The sequence below is a fragment of the Cottoperca gobio genome, chromosome 16 (genome assembly GCF_900634415.1).
Source record: "Cottoperca gobio chromosome 16, fCotGob3.1, whole genome shotgun sequence".
NCBI lineage: Eukaryota > Metazoa > Chordata > Actinopteri > Perciformes > Bovichtidae > Cottoperca > Cottoperca gobio.
Window position 1 is genome coordinate 6,505,768 of NC_041370.1, and position 22,701 is coordinate 6,528,468.

A 22,701-nucleotide genomic window follows, 5' to 3' on the forward strand; every position below is an offset into this window, starting at 1 on the left:
TGATATTTTGGAGACTTTAGGTCCAAGAGAGGCAGTCTAAGTCAGATCACTTGTAGAGAAGCTTCCTGGAAACTTGAGGTAGCGCAAAGAGGGAAGAAAGTGCAAAAGGAGGAAGAGTCAGTTCAGAGCTGAGAGACTCGGCAGAGATCACTGTGGCGAGAAGAGGGAGAGAGAACGAGACAACAAGAGGTAAAACACTTCTCTTTTCTTCTTTTTTATATCAAAATATCAAGATTAAATTCAATGAAATTAAATGAAACTGAAGAAGTCATTCTTCCCTAACTGATTGAAGTTTTGAGACTGCCTCTTTTTACTGGCTTTGAACTAGTGTGTGCATTTAATTGAGATAGTCTGGGGTTGGGGGGTTGTAGAGGAAGCTGCTACAGATAATTGAAGTTCATTTATTCAGCAGCTTTCTGTAACAGATATTACAAAGTCTTTGGAAATGACTTAAACTCACTCAGATCTTAGCCACATTCATCAATGTTACTTTCAACAAACGTGAAGATAAAACATCCTGTATTTAAATCTGAGCCGTCAACCGTGGAGGTGTTTTTGAAAATGTTTTGTACTTCTGCAAGGAAAAGACACCGACTGTCGTAATCATCGAATCAGGATGTTTGTTCTGATCTGGGCGACTCTTCTCTTCTTTATCAGAGGCATCGCTGCTGAAGCAGGTATGCCTCTTCATTATAATGTTAAGATGCCAACAGTAAATATATGAACTAAAATAAATACTTTTACATGATAAACGTCCTCATTAGTAGCATTCCTCACAGCATCTACTGACCTGGAAACTGATGAATATAAATTGTTATGCAAGTGATTATTGTTTATCAAAGATGTTCTGGGTAAAGAAATGTTAAATGCTGAAATGTTGTTTACTCAACGCTGCTGACAACAGCTGTTTGAAAGACAAACGGTCGTCGTATCCTTCCTTCACCATTTATTAAATATCATAGTGTAATGTCATATGTATTGTGTATTTATATATCTCCTGTCCCCGTTTTTGTCTCGCTGTTTTCATCAACAGGTGCATCAGTGGGGTTAACAACACGCTGTGACTATGGATTCTGTATGACTCTTAGTGAAGCAGAAATAACAGCAGAGGCTGGACTCTGTGTTGTGATACCATGTTCTTTCAGTACTACTTCAGGCTTTACACCCCAACATTTAGTTTGGTACAAATGTGAACCATTGGAATCAAGATGTAGAGATTCTGACATTGTATTCCACACCAACAAGAAGAACAACATTCAGTCCAGGTTTATGGGACGGATTTCACTGTTGGAGCCTAAAGTGAGTCAGAAGAACTGCAGCATCATCATCAACGACCTCACTGTGTCAGACTCTGGATCATATCAGCTCAGAGTTAATGGTGTTAGGAATGATGGGAACACAGATGGATATGCATTCACTACAAAATCAGCTGTCTCTGTTAAAGGTATGGAGAGCTACAACAAATATATAAAGTGAAGATGTTCATGTGTGTGCCTATGAACTGCACCAACATATTTGGTGTATTTATAATCTTAACGGGGCATGAAGTAATGTTTAGCATTTGTCGACCTCTGTGGGCAACCAGTAGTAACTGCAGCAGTACCTGATAGAACGCCTTCTTATTGTCCCGTTTAAATGTTAAACAAAGTATCTGATTATTTTAGCCTGAATTTAAGTGACGGACCTTCAGGCTGCTCACCTGACTCCACTTGTGGTCTTCCTGCTCTTCCATTAGGTCTGATCCAGAAGCCCACAGTGGTGATTCCTCCTCTGGCAGAGGGACAGCAGACCACACTGAGCTGCACTGCTCCTGGTCTCTGTTCTGGATCTGATCCCAAAATCACCTGGACGTGGAGAGGAGCAGAAGAGAAGGACTCTCACATCACAGGAAACATCCCTGCTTTCAAGACTGAACACCTGACTGCTGTCACACAGAGACTCAGCTCAACTCTGACCTTTAACTCTTCAGCTGAACACCACGGCACCAACGTTACCTGTAAGGTCAGCTTCACAAACAACATCACTGCAGAGGAGACATTGACTCTGAATGTGACCTGTGAGTAACACATACTTTCTTCTCATACATTTATTTTTGAAGTCAGGTAATGTTAAAAAAAATACAATAGATAACTATTACCTTACTGTGTAGATATCATGAGGGTCAGGGTCAGTGAGGGGAAACCTTTGGCTTTTCTTAAATTGACTGGTTTTATGTTCCCTGTTAAATATTTTGTGTCTGGTTGGAGGTCGCAAATTGCATTCGTTATCACATCTTTTTAATGTGACCAATTGTTTACGTCTCAAATGTCATTTGAAGTGATCAGTTTCGCTAAATATCTCTGAGGCGTCTTGCATCTTGTGCCTGGATGGAATCCAAAGCTTGAATTAGTCTTAGTACACTTGCATATCTCCTAAACAAAACAATACACATTTACCTGACTATTAGTCCATGTTGCTAATATTATATTTACTGAGATGTTAAGGATCTGGAAATCAATAGAAGGAAACTGAAGAAGGGTGATGCTGTGAATCTAACCTGCTGTGTTGATAGTTTCCCTGCATCTCTTATTATGTGGACTAAATTTGGCTTCAACAAAAGCCTGCGTGAAAAAAATGAGCCCCAAAAACATGGAGATCCCTTGTGTGTTTGCAGCTTTTCCAAGGATCTTAAATGGCTCTGGATGTGCGCTTCAGTCGGAGGTTCTGACCTGTGTGTGTGTCAGTGAGGGGATTCCTTTACCCACCATCGAATGGCCGCTGTTGGAGACTCGCACTGAATACTCCATCACTACCAATGTGTCAAACCACACAGTCAACATGAGCTTCACTGTATCTGTAAAAGATCACAACTACACCACTGTCGAGTGTGTCAGCAGGAGTGATGCTGGACGAGCAGAAGAAAACCTCATGGTCACAGATGTGTCAAAACAAGACGGTAAGTGTTGACAACTGCTACTCTGAATGTGACCTATGAGTAGTACTGCACTTTATCCTATCCATATTTATTCTGTGCTCTGTCATCACACTACAGTCAACAGCAGCATCACCGTAACCGTAAAGGGCCTAAGCAACACTGTTGAGTGTGTCGGCACTGATTTCACATCATTCATATAAATCTTGAACAGTTATACAATCTACAAAATGTCATTTCTCATAGTAAATCAACATGGACCAAGTGCAGTGAATCCCTGGGGCGTCATCGCTGTTGTATCTCTCATTGTAAATGTCATCGCCATAATCCTCTTGATGCTTCTTTGGTATGATACTACACAACATCATCATTTTATGCTTTGAAGGCTCTGTCAATGCACTGGAGACTTTTAGATAACACACAATGTCACTCTTTCTTCTCTTCAAAAGGCACACAAGAAGAAAGGTGAAACCCAACCCAGAGGACAAAACTTACATGTCACTGCAGAAAACAGACATGGCACCAGTGTATGACGTTATTGCCCAACCTCAGAACTAACAAGTGTCAGCTTCCACTGAGTTTAGTACTCTGACTGATTTGTTTATCATATTTTTATGTTTAAGATTCTATAAGTAAGACATTTTCTGGTTATTTTTTATTTTATTTAACTGTATTATTATTTTTTATAGTTTACATTTCATGTTATTATTTCAGTATACTCACAGTCTATTGTAGCTGGGATTTAAATGCTTTTTCAGATTTCTCAACCAGTCTGCAGATCTAAAAATTACATTTTCAAGTGAAATTAATTTAGATCTTTTTAGTGAGTTTCTCCCGGTTGCTGCGGCTCCCTGGTCTGCTACATCACAACAAACAGGGCTCCGGCACAGTGCTGGTGACTTTGCTCCTATCCCCACTTCTCACCACTGCCTCCCTCCCTCCTATGTCCCCAAGGATCTTCAGTCGGCCACCTATGTTTTTATACGCCATGATGGCCACTGTACTCCCTTGCAGCCTCCCTATGACGGCCCCTTTCGCGTACTGGAGGCAGGGCCGAAAAACTTTTTGGTGGACAAGGGGGGGAAGTCGGAGCGGGTCTCGGTGGACCGTCTCAAACCTGCCCATTTGGACCTGGACAGGCCGGTTGAGTTGGCCGTGCCCCCGCGGCGTGGTCGCCCCCCTGCCAGGCCCCGGGACCCTGACCCACCGGTGCGCACCTCAAGCCCTGCACTGGCCCCTGTTGGACGGGTCAAGTCCCCCATCCCTGCACCTTCACTTGTGAAGCGCAGTCGGTTTGGACGCCCACTCCGCCCCCCGCCGGGTGGGCCCTTTCACTTTTGACTGTTCGGTTGTGTAGTTTCTTGTTTCAGTTCTAGTGAATTCTGGGGGGGCCTGTGTGGTGACCCACTTGGGACACAAACATTCATTGAACATTATGAGAGGAGACACATCTCCTTTAAGACAGGTAACCCAGGAGCTTTCTGGGAAAGGTTAAGGGTTAATGGAAGTGAGCAATGGGGTGTTATTATTGTTTTACCTGTCGTGACTGTTGTGGTTGGAGGCTTGACTACTGCCGCTGTATCGCTGTTCATGTTGGGAAGTAAACGTTCGACTTGACAACTTGTCTATAGTCTCCTCGTTACTACGCACGCCCACAATATTTTATTATTAAAATGTTTATGAGATTTCATTATGATTGCAACTGTATCTTTAGCAATGTGTCTGCAATACATTGCGTCAGGTCTACGAAATACATTTTAAGTTATTATATAAAGATTTACTTTGCCACTTGTCACAAACAATGAAAATTCATTGTGGCGACACAGAACTACGAATATTTGGCGCAAAGAATATTGAACCTCGCCAGACTAAATGGCACATTTGTTACCGCTCCATTATAAAGTAAAGAAAAATTAATTTAAGGTTTTCCCATAAAGCATGAATATTAATTATTAACTTTACACCAGTTTACGCTGGTGTGTAATATGCACACATATATTAGTTGACTGTGACAGAATTGTTGGCAGTTATACTTCACATACAGTTATCGCACAATATAAACCATGGAGACATGCTGTCCCACATGCTTGCTTTCTCGACTGCAGTTGGTTGTTACAGCAAAGGTTCTCAAACACTTTGAGCCCAGGGAGAGACTCCTTACACGGGAGAAAACTTTCCAGAACCTCCTCATAATCGTAACACCGACATAGCGTACACTTACTACCATTTGTACTTTTAGATGCCATTGGTGGTAATTGTATTCTAAAACTTTTCAACCACGTTTCATGATGATACACAGAAACACATTTGAATCATGTTAATACCACTTATATACTTTTAAACAAAGGGTCATTTTATTTTACTTGACAGCATTTATACTTTTTAAGTAATTGATCTTAAAAGCTTTCAGAAAACGAACAGTAGCATTTTATATGTATATATTTGACTTATTCCTGTATTTACTCGCACTATTATGTCTCTTGCAGTATTTTATCGCACTATTTTATTTCTTTATTATGTCGGTATGTTGCATTGTTGGACTAAAGATTTTCATTGACAACAACTAACCTGTATATTTTGTGTATATGACAATAAAGCTTTTGATTCTTGAATCTTTGAATCCTAATAAATCCACACACAAATTTACCAATCTAAAACTGACTTTCAGTAAGTGCTTTAACTTAATGTGCCCCAAGTTAATGTGGGTGGGAGTGACGGACACAATATGCTGGTTTTATTAGCACAAATGGTCCTCATCTGTACAGTAGATAAGATGCAGCACAATCTTATAATTTATAGAAAATAATTATGCGGACCCCCTGACAGAGTGCGATGGACCCCACTTTGAGAATCATGCATTTAAAGTAATGCACCTCCGATTATGTGCAATATGTGCTGAACATTATTGAAGCAATATAAAAAGAAGCTATAAATGCTAAACTATTAAACAATATTAACACAGTCATCAAAAAAGTGTGAGGAAAACTAACCCTAACCCTGAATGCACCAACTATGATCCCTGAGCTTTCTTTCTTCAGCAGAGTTTACCTTTACTTTGCCAGAAAATCAAGGAATGTGGAAAAGCATTTTTATGATACTAGCTAAGGAAGAATCAGTTAAACAACTTTTGTTTACAGTCCAAAAGAATATTTAAACATGTTTTACCTCTTTCTGTGTCGCTCTCCTGCTCTGTTCTCCCCACAGTGATCTCTGCTGAGCGTTTCTGCTCTGAACTGAGTCTTCTTCTTCTTCTCCCTTGCAACATGCATTGACACTGTGGTATAAGCCTTTCTTCATCATTTAACAAATATCATGCAGAAAATACTGGAGAGCTTGCCAGATACATGGAGGATCGGGATGACTGGAAGCACCTAGAAATATGGTGCATTGGGAAAATCTAAATATTTTCTGTGCCTATTTTTTTTCCCACTTTTTGCATTAACAGGTGCATCAGTTTGGAGAAGACCAGACTGTCAACATGGATTCTGTATCACTCTTAGTGAAGGAGAAATAACAGGTGAGGCTGAACTCTCTGTTGTGATACCATGTTCTTTAAATGCTGGTTTTGGCTTCATTCCCCAAAATATAATTTGGTACAAATGTGAACCAATTAAACAAAGATGTGATGATTCGGACATGATATTCCACTCCAACAAGAACAACACGAAAGTTCAGTCTTGGTTCAAAAGACGGATTTCACTGTCGGAGCCTGATGTGAGTCAGTGGAACTGCAGCATCCTCATCAACGACCTCACTGAGTCAGACTCTGGATCATATCAGCTCAGAGTTGATGGTGTTGGGTATCGGAGGATAGAACGAGTCACATTTTCTCCAAGAGCAACTGTCTCTGTTAAAGGTAAAAAAAACTAGATCAAATATTGCTGTAGCTGTCATGTGGTTGTCATAAAAAATCTAATTAATGTACATAATACAAATGTTCTTGTGCAGTAAATGTGTAGTTTTAGTAGCTGTTCTTTGTTATTATGTAGCTGGAAATCTATGAGTTCAGTGCAGAGAACAACCGTTTTCATAGCTCGCTAAATTCATGGTGAATAACTTTCACAGTCCTACACCTTCATATAAATGTGGAAACATCACATGGTTTGTTCATTTTACATTTATTTCCTTGACTTACAGGACTTGAAGGAGGATTTTACTTAAGTCTGCAAAGATTTTAAAAATAAATCTGAGACCTTGAGTTAGTTAGTTTTGGCTGGATAATAATTAGAATAATAACTTTTTTGATAGACTTTGACAGAGATTGGATATTGTAATGATATGCTCATATTATGTTAGTTTATACAATTATGTTATCCAAAGCACACTACATTATGAAGTAATGATAGTTCATAAAGGTTTGTTTACTCTCCATTCTTCCCTGGCCTTTGTGAAAATGTACAGGTAGCTCTGAACCTAAATGAGGTTATATTTATAATAAAGTGGCAACAAAATGTAAAGCATAACCATTATATTAGAACGTTTACACAATCTACATTATTTCATTTCCTATGGCAGCTCCTGTGCAACATTGTGGTCCTTACAGTGCAGTGCTGCTCTGGGCCCTTGCTGGTGTATCTCTAAGTGTGAACGTCTTCTACACAATCTATGTGATATTCCTTTGGTATGTTACTACCTCAGCATGTTGTGTTTTAATGCATTGGAGACTTTTAGGCAACAATTCATAGCTCATTCTATTTTTAGGAAAGGAAGAAAAAAGTGAAACGAAATCATGAGGACAGAACTTACATGTCACTGCAGAAAAACGACAAAACAGAGTATGAAGTTATTGGCCAACCTTTGAACTAACAAATGTCAGCTTTTGCCACGCCTGCACAGTCTTCTGGGATGACTTTCACTGAAGGATTTTTTTGCAATGAAATAAATAATAAATAAATGGTCCTATACTCATATTCATTACATTTAATTTACAATAAGCGCAACAACCATGATGATACAAACTGCTAGAACTTTGCAAGTACATTAGCTTTTGATAAGCCATACTGATGTAAGTGCTACATACAGAAATGAGAAAGTATAATTAATTTTTTTTATTGGTCAAGGTGCAGTCAAAACAGGTGGGTTAGCAGTCTGTGATAGGCAGGATAGCAAATAGGTGGGTTTTATTTGAGGGGTATCTGGGTCCCACTCGCAGTGAGGGAGTAGCGAGCCGATTGGCCGATGCAGAGCGAAGTGAGTGAGCTGGGGGGTGTGGTTTGACCATGGCCTGGATGTAGGAAGGGGCTGATCCATTCACAGCACGTTAGGCCAGCACCAGAGTCTTGAAGCAGATTCGGGCAGCCCCTGTGAAGGGAGCGGAGGAGCGCTGTAGTGTGGGAGAACTTGGGAAGGTTAAAGATCAGTCGGGCTGCTGCATTCTGGATGAGCTGTAGAGGTCGGATGGCACATGAAGGTAGTCAGGAGGGAGCTGCAGTAGTCAAGGAGTGAGATGACAAGAGCCTGGATAAGAACCTGCGTTGCCTTCAGAGTCAGCAGGGGACGTATCCTCCTGATGTTGTACAGAGTGTGTATACATTTGTATGAATGTTTGAATGCATCAACAGTTTAACTTCATGAAAGGTAGTAATTATTAAAGTATTTTATCATTGAGCACTTTTCAAGCAGGAGGTACAAAACGCTTTGCAGAGTTAGGAAGCCTAAAAGCAATGACATGACCTAATGAACATTTTTTTTTTGCTTTATGTTTTCTCTATTTGTTTTGTTTTTTCTTGATGCAATGGATGAACCCTCCGGGCCACCATATTATACAGCCAATGTGTCTAAGTCAAGATTTTACAATTCTGCAGTCTGCCTTTCTAGCCTCTTTAAATTTAAATTTCTTTGCTAAAATAGTTTTGAACTCGCACCTTATTGTGCAAACAGGGAGTTATCAGAAATATAGACAGAGAACACAGTGATGCTATATAAAGCAATGTTAAAATAAACACTACAGTGACTTTGCTGAGAGCAATATGTTCAGATATTGCACAATATGAATGAGAAAAACACAAAAATATGCAGAAGTGCTTCCTAATAGGCTGCATGCAGTTGAAATAGGGAAATGCTGCAAGCAGATGTTTTCTATTTGAATCTGTTGGTACTCTTCTTCTGTCATAACGTTTTACTACATGAAACACGATTCATTTGACCATCATCACTCAACTCTTACAGCAGATATTATTTAGGAACACAGACCATTTACATTAATGCACATTATGTGCTGTGAGATTTAAGAAGAAGCTGTAGGCCTAACAAACCAAAGTTCAATATTCCATCCATCCATCCATCGTCTACCGCTTATCCGGGATCGGGTCGCGGGGGCAGCAGCTCCAGTAAGGAACCCCAATCTTCCCTTCTCCGGGCCACATCCTCCAGCTCCGACTGGGGGATCCTGAGGCGTTCCCAGGCCAGTGAGGAGATATAATCTCTCCACCGAGTCCTGGGTCTTCCCCGGGGTCTCCTCCCAGCTGGACGTGCCTGGAACACCTCCCTAGGGAGGCGCCCAGGTGGCATCCTTACTAGATGCCCGAACCACCTCAACTGGCTCCTTTCAACGTAAAGGAGCAGCGGCTCTACTCTGAGTCTCTCACGGATGGCTGAGCTTCTCACCTTATCTCTAAGGGAGACGGCAGCCACCCGTCTGAGAAAACCCATTTTGGCCGCTTGTACCCGTGATCTCGTTCTTTCGATCATGACCCAGCCTTCATGACCATAGGTGAGGGTAGGAACGAAGATCGACCGGTATATTGAGAGCTTTGCCTTCTGGCTCAGCTCTCTTTTCGTCACAACGGTGCGGTAAAGTGACTGTAATACCGCCCCCGCTGCTCCGATTCTCCGGCCAATCTCTCGCTCCATCGTCCCCTCACTCGCGAACAAGACCCCGAGGTACTTGAACTCCTTCACTTGGGGTAATGGCTCATTCCCTACCCGGAGTAGGCAATCCACCGGTTTCCTGCTGAGAGACATGGCCTCAGATTTAAAGGTGCTGATCCTCATCCCAACCGCTGCACACTCGGCTGCGAACCGATCCAGTGACTGTTGAAGGTTACAGACCGATGATGCCATAAGGACCACATCATCTGCAAAGAGCAGCGATGAGATCCTCAGGTCACCGAACTGCAACCCCTCTCCTCCACGACTACGCCTCGATATCCTATCCATGAAAATCACAAACAGGATTGGTGATAAAGCGCAGCCCTGGCGGAGGCCAACATTCACTGGAAACGAGTCCGACTTACTGCCGAGTATCCGGACACAACTCTCGCTTTGGGCGTACAGGGATTGGATGGCCCTCAAAAGTAACCCCCTCACCCCATACTCCCGCAGCACCTCCCACAGTATCACCCCGGGGTACCCGGTCATACGCCTTCTCCAGATCCACAAAACACATGTAGACCGGATGGGCGCACTCCCAGGCCCCCTCCAGGATCCTTGCAAGAGTAAAGAGTTGGTCTGTTGTTCCATGACCAGGACGGAATTCCTCTTCAATCAGAGGTTCGACTACCGGCCGAACCCTCCTTTCCAGTACCTTGGAGTACACTTTACCGGGAGGCTGAGAAGTGTGATACCCCTGTAGTTGGCACACACTCTCTGATCCCCCTTTTTAAATAGGGGAACCACCACCCCGATCTGCCAACCCCTAGGCACTGTCCCAGACTTCCACACAATGTTGACGAGGCGTGTCAACCAAGACAGCCCCTCAACACCCAAAGCCTTCAGCATTTCTGGACGGATCTCATCAACCCCTGCGGCTTTGCCACTGTGGAGTTGTTTGACTACCTCAGTGACTTCCATCAGGGAAATTGACGATGATCCCCCATCAGCTTCCAGCTCTGCCTCTACCATAGAGGGCGTGTTAGTCGGATTCAGGAGTTCCTCAAATTGCTCCTTCCACCGGACGATAACCTTCTCAGTTGAAGTCAACAGGGTCCCACCCTTGCTGTACACAGCTTGGATGGTTCCTCGCTTCCTCCTCCTGAGGTGCCGGATGGTTTTCCAGAAGCACCTTGGTGCCGACCGAAAGTCCTTCTCCATAGCTTCTCCGAACTTCTCCCACACCCGGTGCTTTGCCTCCGACACGGCAGAAGCTGCCGCCCTTCTAGTCCTTCGATACCCTGCAACTGTTTCCGGAGTCCTCCCGGATAACATAACCCGGAAGGACTCCTTCTTCAGTCGGACGGCTTCTCTGACCACCGGGGTCCACCATGGTGTTCGAGGGTTACCGCCCCTTGAGGCACCTAAGACCTTGAGACCACAGATCATCACCGCAGCTTCAGCAAAAGAGGTTTTGAACATCGCCCACTCAGGTTCAATGCCCCCAACCTCCACAGGGATGGCTGAAAAGCTCCGCCGGAGGTGTGAGTTAAAGGCCCAGGTAGGCTGAGTTAAAGGCTTCCTCCAGACGTTCCCAGTTCACCCGCACTACCCGTTTGGGTTTACCAGGTCTGTCCAGAGTCTTCCCCCACCCCTTGATCCAACTCACCACCAGATGGTGATCAGTCGACAGCTCCGCCCCTCTCTTCACCCGAGTGTCCAAAACATGCGGCCTTAGATCAGATGATACGATTACAAAATCGATCATTGACCTTTGGCCTAGGGTTTGTGGTACCACGTGCACTTATGAGCATCCTTATGTTCGAACATGGTGTTTGTTATTGCCATTCCATGACTAGCACAGAAGTCCAACAACAAACGACCGTTCGGGTTTAGGTCAGGGAGGCCCTTCCTCCCAATCACGCCTCTCCAGGTGTCTCCATCGTTTCCCACGTGTGCGTTGAAGTCTCCCAGCAAGACTACGGAGTCCCCTACTGGGCACAAACAACAGTCAGAGTTTCCCCCCCATAACCCGAAGGCTTAGGGAGGCGACCCTCTCGTCCACTGGGGTAAACTCCAACGTAGCGGCGCTCAGCCGGGGGCTAGTGAGTATCCCCACCCCGGCCCGACGCCTCACACCTTGGGAAACTCCGGAGAAGAATAAAGTCCAACCCCTATCCAGGAGTACGGTTCCAGAGCCAAGACTGTGCGTGGAGGTAAGCCCCACCAGATCCACCTCCCGCACTAGTTCCGGCTCCTTCCCCCACAGAGAGGTGATGTTCCATGTCCCCAGAGCCAGCCTCTGCTGCCCAGGTCTGGTCCGTCGAGGTCCCTGACCATCACTGCCACCCGTGTGACAGCGCACCCGACCCCAGCGGTTTTTCCCATGAGTGGTGGGCCCACAGGATGGATGGATGGGAGGCACCACGTAGCTTCTTCGGGCTGTGCCCGACAGGGCTCCGTGGCAAACCCGTCCACCAGGCGCTCGCTGTCGGGCCCTCCCTCTGGGCCTGGTCCAGACGGGGGCCCCGGGCTTCCTCCGGGCAGGGTCTCTCCTTTCCTTTCCCTTTCTTTCATGAAGTCGTTTTTGAACCATTCTTAGTCTGGCCCCTCGCCTGAGACCAATTTGCCTTGGGAGACCCTACCAGGAGCACTAGGCTCCAGACAACACAGCTCTCAGGTTCATAGGGACACACAAACCTCTCCACCACGATAAGGTGATGGTTCCCAGAGAGGTTTTGTTTGTTTTTACAATTTCTTTTTTCAAAGGTGCTCCCAGCATATGTTTAAAAAATACTTTATTTTAATTTAAATATTAGAACCAAGTTCAATATTAACCAAACAAATCATCATTCAACGTTAAAGATGCAAATTTGTCATTAGATAAGATACACATATTGTGTTATGAGATTATGTATGTACAAAAGCACGTAAGTCACAGAAGAGGTTGCTCAGGGTATGTGGGGAAACTTCCTGAAATCTTGTAGTTGCACAAAGAGGGAAGAAATAGAAAAAGGGAGAAGAAGAAGAAGAAGAAGAAGAAGAAGAAGAAGAAGAAGAAGAAGAAGACTCAGTTCAGAGCAGAAACGCTCAGCAGAGATCACTGTGGGGAGAACAGAGCAGGAAAGCGACACAGAAAGAGGTAAAACATGTTTAAATATCCTTTTGGACTGTAAACAAAAGTTGTTTTACTGATTCTTCCTTAGCTAGTATCATAAAAATGCTTTTCCACATTCCTTGATTTTCTGGCAAAGTAAAGGTAAACTCTCCTGAAGAAAGAAAGCTTGGGGATCATAGTTGGTGCATTCAGGGTTAGGGTTAGTAAATGATTCGAGGGGGGGGGGGGGACAAAGCTGTGAAGCTGTAGAAAAGTTAACTTGCAGTATATAGGTTCTTTTGAGAATCGATGTCACAATTTGCGTTATCATAAAAAATGTCAGAGAAGTCACACCTCTGGGTAAAGTGTGTTAATCTCGCAACTAAGGAATAACTGAACGTGCAACATACTGTATTAAGATCTAAGATGTCAGCTGCTGAGCTTGCTTTGGTTCAGTTCCTATGTTTCCTGCACTTTCAGTGTAAAGTTTGTCCTGTGGAGGGAGAGACTGACTGCATCACATCAGGATGTTTGTTCTCTTCTGGGCGATTCTGCTTTTCACTGTGACAGGCAGCAGTACAGAAATGGGTATGCATCTTTATTATAATCTTATTATGATGCCAACATTAAATATATGAACAAAATAGATACAATAGTTTGGTATGATCCTTTAAATAAATGTTTTCCTGGAATTACAAGCATTCAGTTTTTCCACCAACTCATTAGTGGCATTCCTTACAGCATCTAATAACTAACTTGGAAACTTGATTGGTAGTGAATTAATCTGTTAAAACAGCAGTTATAGCCTCTAAAACAAATGTAGTCATTGTAGTAGCCTTCACCATTTAATAAATTAATTGTATTATATCATTGTGTATTGTCAAAATTGGAATAAACTGTTTCCCCCTGTTTTCATCAACAGATGCATCAGTGGGGTTAACAACACGCTGTGTTAAAGGATTCTGTATCACTCTTAGTGAAGCAGAAATAACAGCAGAGGCTGGACTCTGTGTTGTGATACCATGTTCTTTCAGTACTACTTCAGGCTTTACACCCCAACACTTAGTTTGGCACAAATGTGAACCATTGAAATCAAGATGTAGAGATTCTGAAATTGTATTCCACACCTACAAAAACAACAACAAAATTCAGTCCAGGTTTATGGGTCGGATTTCACTGTTGGAGCCTGAAGTGATTCAGAACTGCAGCATCATCATCAACGACCTCACTGTGTCAGACTCTGGATCATATCGGCTCAGAGTTAATGGTGTTCTGGATGGGAAGATATCTGGATATACATTCTTTTCAAAAGCAGCTGTCTCTGTTAAAGGTATGGAGAGCTACAACAAATATATAAAGTGAAGATGTTCATGTGTGTGCCTATGAACTGCACCAACATATTTGGTGTATTTATAATCTTAACGGGGCATGAAGTAATGTTCAACATTTGTCGACCTCTGTGGGCAACCAGTAGTAACTGCAGCAGTACCTGATAGAACGCCTTCTTATTGTCCCGTTTAAATGTTAAACAAAGTATCTGATTATTTTAGCCTGAATTTAAGTGACGGACCTTCAGGCTGCTCACCTGATTCCATTCGTGGTCTTCCTGCTCTTCCATTAGGTCTGATCCAGAAGCCCACAGTGGTGATTCCTCCTCTGGCAGAGGGACAGCAGACCACACTGAGCTGCACTGCTCCTGGTCTCTGTTCTGGATCTGATCCCAAAATCACCTGGACGTGGAGAGGAGCAGGAGAGAAGGACTCTCACATCACAGGAAACCTCACTGCTTTCAAGACTGAACACCTGACTGCTGTCACACAGAGACTCAGCTCAACTCTGACCTTTAACTCTTCAGCTGAACACCACGGCACCAACGTTACCTGTAAGGTCAGCTTCACAAACAACATCACTGCAGAGGAGACATTGACTCTGAATGTGACCTGTGAGTAGCATGTGTATTTGTTTTAATGATGGTTTTCTGATCTGTGTCGAGTTTTACAACATCTAGTGTTCTTGTGTCTCACAGATGTGAAGGAACTTAAAATGAATGGGATTAAGAGTGTGAAGGAGGGTGACACTCTGAATTTGACCTGCAGTGTTGAAAGCTTTCCTCCATCTCTCATCGTGTGGACTAAATCTTCTGACAAAAACATGCAAAATGGAACAGAAACAAATCTGCAGAATGGCACAGAGACCTTCCTGAAGGAAGAAAGTGGATTGGCCATTTTGTCCATTTCTAACGTGACAAAAGAAGATTCTGGACTGTACATCTGCACAGCAAAATATCTGAACAACACACTGATGGGAAAAGTTGTAGATGTAAAGGTCGTGTGTAAGTACATTGTACAACTGTTCAGAACATTTCTTGTAGTATTTTCTTCTTGGGTAACTGTAACTATCAGAGCAACCTTCATAAACCTGCCAAATTCCCTTCCTTTCTTCAAATATATGTTGTTGTTTTGACGGCTGAAGAAATGTTCCGTCTTTAATATGATTTTAAATAGTCCTTGGATCTATGGAGGCAATGTGAAGGTTCTCAGCCTCACTGGAGCCACATGTTAAGGATATAACAAACTGTGTTCTCTGTTAAAGACACTATGTTTAGAGTGTGGCGCCCTCCAGTGGTATTTCATTTTCTTTCTTTTTAAACTGTTGCAGAAAACGCAATCAGAAATTCTTTTAAATTTATATTTTTTGTTTATTATATATATCTCATATTAATTATATACTTTATACACTGCTGTATGCTTTTTGTATTACTATATTTAATACAGTCTTACAGACATACATTATGGCTGCTGCTTTTCTTTTCCATCAGGACTACTTGACTTGTTATATTTGCATTGATGTACATATTAGACAGATACTCCCAGAATTCATGTATATGGTCTATAAATGTTGTGAGGTATTATAATGTGGTCATTTTTTAAATAGTTTTAATTGAACAACAATCTTTAAATCTGTTTTCAACCTTTATCGTATCTAAACTTCAAATATTGTGTTCATGTGCTTCACAGATATGAGGAACATTGTAATCACAGGGAATACAGCTGTTGAGGTGGGAGACGCTCTGAATTTAACCTGCAGTGTTGAAAGCTTTCCTCCATCTCATATCACATGGACCAACACACACCTGTACAACGGACCCGCTACTGACCTGCAGAGCGACACTGGATCAGCCACACTTGTCATCCCGAATGTGAAGACAGAATATTCTGCACGGTACATCTGTACAGCACAACACCTGAACACGACTGTGACGACATACGCTGAAGTAACAGTGATTTGTAAGTAGATTGTACTAATCTTGAAAATTAAGTTTATGTTCACGTTTCAGAATTTTCTTGTGATTCTGCTTTTATTGTGTTTTACAGTGTTTTCAAAGATCTTAAAAAACTCTGGCTGTGTGGTTCAGTCGGAGGTCCTGAATTGTGTGTGTATCACTGAAGGCTTTCCTTTACCCACCATCACATGGCCGCTGTTGAAGAAACACACAGAGTACTCTGTCATTACATCTGTGTCAAACCACACAGTCAACAGCACCGTCATCCTACCTGCAAAAGACCTCAGCAACACTTCCGTTGAGTGTGTCAGCAGCAATGGAAATGGGGAAGCAAAACAAACCTTCACCATCCTAAGATCCAACACGTCGGAACAAGCGGGTACATGTTCTCAACTAAACTTCAGCATTATATCATTTTCACTGTGACCTTTTTGAACTTAGACAACAGTTGGGCAAGCGGTCAGAAGGAACAACTATTGCATGTATATTAATTCAGAACGACTTGGAAAGACATTTTTTCTTGTTTCTCTTAATTTTCAGGTAAATTCAATGAAATATTAAACATTGTTTCACGGCTGGAAGTCATCATTGCCTTTTTGATTGGGATACTTCTTTCAGCAGTCATTTGCTGTGTGGCCACACAATGCCTCAGGTACAGCTTTAAATCAAATAGCTAATTCATAGTTTTGTTTGTGGATAATCTTCATACATAAACGCACATTTGTTGCTGTTTTTAAATATTTTCTTTCACCCCAGAAAAAATAAGAAGAACTCTGTAAAACTGGATGAGACTCTGGAGATGGTGACCAGCGAAGAGGATCCACTGGTGTTGTGTGTGAGTGACGAGGCAGCGCTGATCAAATAAGAATTATTACCATTACCTGTTTCTCGCCTCAAAGGTTTTCTTAAACATATTTTAATGTATTTAGCTGTAAAATGAGTCAGTCGAGCCAAAAGCAAGCACCGCCCACCTGCCGGAGCAAACCTTCCCATTTGTTATTGGTCAGCTCACAGCCAAGCAGCTGATAGGAGCCACTGAGGATGAAGCAGCTGTTGCCAGAAAACTCAAGCAAGCACAACTTCTGTGCTCTGACTGAACGTACCGGGGGGGAGAGGTGTCGGGACCCTTTGTGTAGCTTTGCAGTGCAATACAGACTGGTCTGATTAACATTAATTTTACTTTGATAAAAGCAGATACTACAATCATGAGAAGTCATCTGTTCGAGGCAAAGACACAAAAACTACTTCTGCAAAATTGCATTGTTCATATTTGCCTGTTTAGGCACAATGTTCGCAGCCTCCGCTGTCACTGCAGGGACAATAATCTTTCATCTGCATCGTGTGTTGACATGAACAGTGTTTCTGTTCATCTTTATTCTCTATGCCTTTATAAAAAAAAAAATGAAATTAATGAATGGCAATTTAATGCTATTAAATATGCCTTATCATTAAAAATAAAAAGACTGGTAAAAATAGATTAGAAACGAGAAAGTCTAACTGCTCAGTAATGTCAATATACCAGATACAAATGTCACAATACACAATGTTGATGAATGTAGCAGCTGCTGAATGAGTTGTATCATTGACATTGTACCTGACAGATGGATGCTGCTCAAGCAGTGGAAGAGGATCAGACCTACCAAGAGGCAGCTGATGGAGGAGGAGCTGTGGCAGCAGAGAGAGCAGCCACTGATCTCGATGGTGGACCCAAAGATGTGGAGTACGCTAGCATCAATTTCTCCATGTTGACAAGAAAGAGTCAGAGGGAGGCAGCAAAGAAGCAAGAGACCACAGAGACGGAGTACGCTGAAATTAAGAAAGAGGTAAAAGAGGAAAGAGATGACAATGGAGGAGAGGAAGGTTGTGTGTTGGAGGGCAAAGAGGAGGAAGGAGGCGCAACCTTGTGTTCCTAAAGAGGAGGAAGAGGAGGATGTGGCAGTGTACTCCAATGTGAAGGACATAATGGGTGAGATTTGAGCACTGTTGCATAGTGGAGTTGCGCTACGATGAAGTTTCTTTGCTCTCATCAGTTGTGATGGATTGATGTACTGGATTGACACACCTGTGAATGAATGGCGTCCTGTGAGCAGCTGTTTTCTTCAAACGTCACATTCAGCAAGCGCTAAACTGAAGTGACTGAGACGCATCACACCTCGACATGTGGGAGGCTGTGCAAAGCCATTCATTCAGCTCAGGGTGGAATGGAAGAGAATTTCTTACTCAAATGTTTTTGTGCTTTAATGTGTTTACCGTTCATAAACTTTCCAGATAAGTTTGACCCACATCAATGAAAAGTTGACACCGGTATTTTGGGACAACCACCTCTGCTCTGAGTGTTCTTTTGTTTGATACATTTTATTTAACCAGGATAAGCATGGGTCTTAAGTGTCCCTCTGGTCAGCCCAAAGCTCTTTAGAGGCCCACATTTCTCTGCCTCAGGTACAAATGAACCTTCACGTTCACCGTGTAGCAAAGAGGTTTCTCTTTTTCAGCGTGCTCTTGGGATGGCAACGCTTTGTTAGACTGCTTTGGACCAGACTGGAATATCTCAACTATGATGGATGTTCGTATACAGACTTAAACCTCAATGTTTTGAATTTCTCCATTCTGTTTATATATACATATATTATTATGAAGAATTGCTCAATTACAAATTAGTCTTAGTACACTTGTTTATCTCCTAAACAAAACACATTTACTTGACTATTAGTCCATTTTGCTAATATTATATTTACTGAGATGTTAAGGATCTGGAAATCAATAGAAGGAAACTGAAGAAGGGTGATGCTGTGAATCTAACCTGCTGTGTTGATAGTTTCCCTGCATTTCTTAATATGTGGATTAAATTTTGCTTCAAAAAAAGCCTGCGTGAAAATGAATCCCGAAAACATGGAGATCCTTTGTGTGTTTGCAGATTTTCCAAGGATCTTAAGTGGCTTTGGATGTGTGCTTCAGTCCGAGGTTATGACCTGTGTGTGTGTGTCAGTGAGGGGATTCCTTTACCCACCTACATGTCACTGCAGAAAAACGACATATCAACAGAGTATGATGTTATCGGCCAACCTTTGAACTAACAAATGTTAGCTTTTGCCACGTCTGCACAGTCTTTTAGGGTTTAATTTATATTACATTTAATTTAGCTGACGCTTTTGTCCAAATCGACACCATGACGATACAAACTGCAAGACTTTTGCAAGTACATTAGCTTTTGTTACGTGTACAAAATCTGTAAAAGAGATGGACCAGGAATCTTTGGGTTATAATATCAAGTTATTTATTAAAATCAAAAGTGCAGCAACACATCAAATTAAACTCATGAGGGCCGATCGGTTTCACTGTTCCACAGAACACCAGGGAAAAGCAGTTAGCTGTCTCGCAGTTTCACAAAAAGGCCACGAATGAGCATTCACATACAGTATATACACACTAGCAAAATATGAGTATCCCTTCTTTTTATTGGTTGTTGTAGGCCACCATCCAATGGTGACCGTTGTTGGTGCGGTAGGCGTGATCATGCCTCTTGACACAGTTTCAGCTTTGGTGTCCTGATTTGGTACCTGTTTACATTTATTGGGAACTTACACTACATTAATTATACATGCTTGAACTTATGAAATTAAGTATGCATATTGAACAGTGAATCTCTGGTCTGCGTCTCAGCCTGACACAGGGTGCTAAAGATTTACCATAACATCTTCAAGGTCTCCTCATGCCTTGGGATACTGCTGTTCAACACCTGCTATGATAGCGGAATGGGCATTTTTTCTCATGCACACCTTATCTGGTTATAGTCTAAACAAAACTAGCTCCCTGCACACTGTGTGCCACAGTTCAACTCACTCTGTGTGATCAAATCAAATGTATTTATATAGCCCAATATCACAAATTATACATTTGTCTCAGTGTGCTTTACAGACTGTACAGGATACGACACCCTCTGTCCTTAGACCCTCGCATCACGCAAGGAAAAACTTCCTAAAAGAAACCCCATAATTATAGGGGAACAATGGAAGAAACCTCAGGGAGAGCAACTGAGGAGGGATCCCTCTCCCAGGACGGACAGATGTGCAATAGATGTTGTGTGTACAGGATAAACAACATACTCTTTTTAATCATGGACATGCATATAATTCTGATCAAAAGTATAAGAATATAACATCATACATAGTAATGCGTATGGTACTTGAATCAAGGTATAAAAGTACAAAAATATACATACATAGTAAAGTGTATGTCACATGGATCAAGATATAAAAGTACACCAATATACATGGTGATGTGTTCAGTACATAAATGAAAGTATAAAAGTGCAGTGTACATCTAAGATTGAGCAAGTGACACTAGGCTTGGTGATAAATTCATGTTTCCACGAATGTGTTAACTTTACTCATACAATATTAAACCAGGTATAGCAAACATTTATGAAATCATTTAAATTAGTTTAAAGTGGCAGAGTAGCAGCATTAAAGAAATTATAATAATAATAATTCACCATTAAAAGGTTAATATAAAGAGATATAAAATATCACCATTAAAAGGCTAAAGTAAAGAGATATAAAATATCACCATTAAAAGGCTAAAGTGAAGAGATATAAAATATCATCATTGAAAGACTAAAGTAAAGAGATATAAAATATCACTATTAAAAGGCTAAATTGAAGAGATATGTTTTTAGCTTACTTTTGAAGATGTTGAGCGAGCTTGCCTCCCTAATGTCTGCAGGTAAAGTGTTCCATAGCTTTGGTGTATAATTGTAAAAGGCTACATCTCTAATTTTCTTTTGGATGTTTCTGGGAACATTTAATAAACCAGTAGTGGATGATCGTAATGTTCTTGGGGGCACATAGTTTATTAGAGAGTTGGCAGTGTAACTTGATGCAGTTCCTTTTAGGGCTTTGTATACAAGAAGGAGGATCTTAAAGTTAATTCTAAAAGTTAGTGGAAGCCAGTGTAGAGCGGCTAACACTGGACTGATGTGGTCTCTCCTCTTGGTTCTAGTCAGTAGCCTCGCTGCAGCGTTTTGGATGAGCTGAAGTCTCCGTTGTTTCTTTTTGGGAGGCCGGTAAAGAGTGCATTACAGTAATCGAGTCGGCTTGTGATAAAAGCATGGATTCGTTTTTCAGCATCCTTTTGATTTATAAATTGTCTGATTTTAGCTATATTTCTAAGGTGGAAGAAGGATGTTTTTGTCACCTTGTTTATGTGGGATTTAAAGCTTAGGTCTGAGTCTATGATAACACCAAGACTTGTAACTTCAGGTTTAATCCAAGCAGTAAGTTTCTCCATGTTATTCAGCATCATCTCTCTTTTTGTTACAGAAACTAGTAGGATTTCAGTTTTGTTATTTTTGTTATATTCCTAATAACATCACGGAGTCAGGATCCAAATAAAAGGGTTTAATTAATATTCTTGCAAGAAGGAGCCATGTTTTATTCATACAAAGGATAATCAAACTCACGCACATACAGGTTGTAAGTTCTGCTGTGTTGCTCACCGGAGCAACTCTCCCAGCCTCAGTATTTATACCCATTCAAAGGACAGGAAGTCATGAAGAGCTTCCAGGTCAGTCTTCCTTTGTTCTACAAGATGGGGGTTTACAGTTAACACAGATGTACTAATCAACTCAGGTCCCAGACGTGTTAATTCAATCGACTGAGGACTGTTCTTAGAAAGAGCAGTTCACCTCCTGTCCCCTGCTGTGCTTAACAATTAGTATTTCCTGTATTTTCCTATCAGTTCTCATTTAATTTTAAGAAATTATTGCTCATCCATTTATTTATTGCTGACAGACAGGTGGTGATGGAGTTAATAGCTGTAGTATCATTTGGTTCAGCAGAGATGTACAGTTGTGTATCATCCGCATAGCTATGGAAGCACACATTGTGTTCTCTAATGATGTACTCTAGTGGTAACATGGTAGACCAAGGCAGCTCCCTTGTGCAACTCCAAAGTGGGCATCGTGCTTCTCTGACACATGATCTCCAAGCTTGAAAAAATACTTTCTCCCTTTGATATATGTTCTGAACCAGTTTAATACACAGTCAGAAAGACGATTAATTAGGATGTCATGGTCGATCATGTCAAATGCTGCACTTAGGTCTAGCAGGATAAGAATTGAGACCTTGTTTAGTCTGAGGTCACTAATTATTTTAGTCAGAGCAGTTTCGGTGCTGTGGCATGCTCTGAAGCCTGATTGAAATTCCTCCAGGATGTTGTTTTCTTTAAGAAAGGAGTTTATTTTGTCCGAGACTATTTTTTCTAGTATTTTGCTGATGAATGGAAGGTTAGATATTGGCCTATAATTGGTCAGCGTATTACTGTCTAGGTTAGGTTTCTTTACCAATGGCTTTACAACAGCTGTTTTGAAGGCGTCTGCGATGATGCCTCTTAGAGACGTGTTTATAATATTTAGGACGTGACTTGAAATGCTGTAGAAATAGTGCTGAATATTTTGGTGGCCTGTACAATGTGATGATGAGCAAAGATAGTTCTGCTTTGAGCTCAATAGCAAGATATTTAAAAGATGTAAATTCACCCAGGTCAATATCATTACATACAAGCGACGCTGATGAGATAGCGGCAATCCCTCCACCTTTCTTA

The 22,701-nt window shown here is 41.8% G+C and overlaps 1 protein-coding gene across 1 annotated transcript; it reads left to right on the top strand.

Annotated features, from left to right (window-relative positions):
* The first annotated feature begins 127 nt into the window (after nt 1-127).
* On the top strand, nt 128-18,963 carry LOC115021066 (myelin-associated glycoprotein-like). The gene is made up of 10 exons (XM_029451196.1): nt 128-189; nt 582-677; nt 13,741-14,148; nt 14,440-14,760; nt 14,845-15,150; nt 15,836-16,105; nt 16,193-16,480; nt 16,642-16,753; nt 16,858-16,936; nt 17,703-18,963. The coding sequence occupies exons 2-10, from the start codon at nt 617-619 to the stop codon at nt 18,012-18,014; spliced, it is 2,157 nt and encodes a 718-aa protein (XP_029307056.1). The 5' UTR covers nt 128-189; nt 582-616; the 3' UTR covers nt 18,015-18,963.
* Nucleotides 18,964-22,701: the final 3,738 nt, after the last annotated feature.

Bases quoted from the DNA above. Each gene is read 5' to 3' on its own strand.
- LOC115021066 (XM_029451196.1), top strand. From the start codon at position 617: ATGTTTGTTCTGATCTGGGCGACTCTTCTCTTCTTTATCAGAGGCATC. The intron at 14,149-14,439 runs GTATGGAGAGCT...CTCTTCCATTAG, and splicing joins AGCAGCTGTCTCTGTTAAAG to GTCTGATCCAGAAGCCCACA. The intron at 15,151-15,835 runs GTAAGTACATTG...TGTGCTTCACAG, and splicing joins TGTAGATGTAAAGGTCGTGT to ATATGAGGAACATTGTAATC.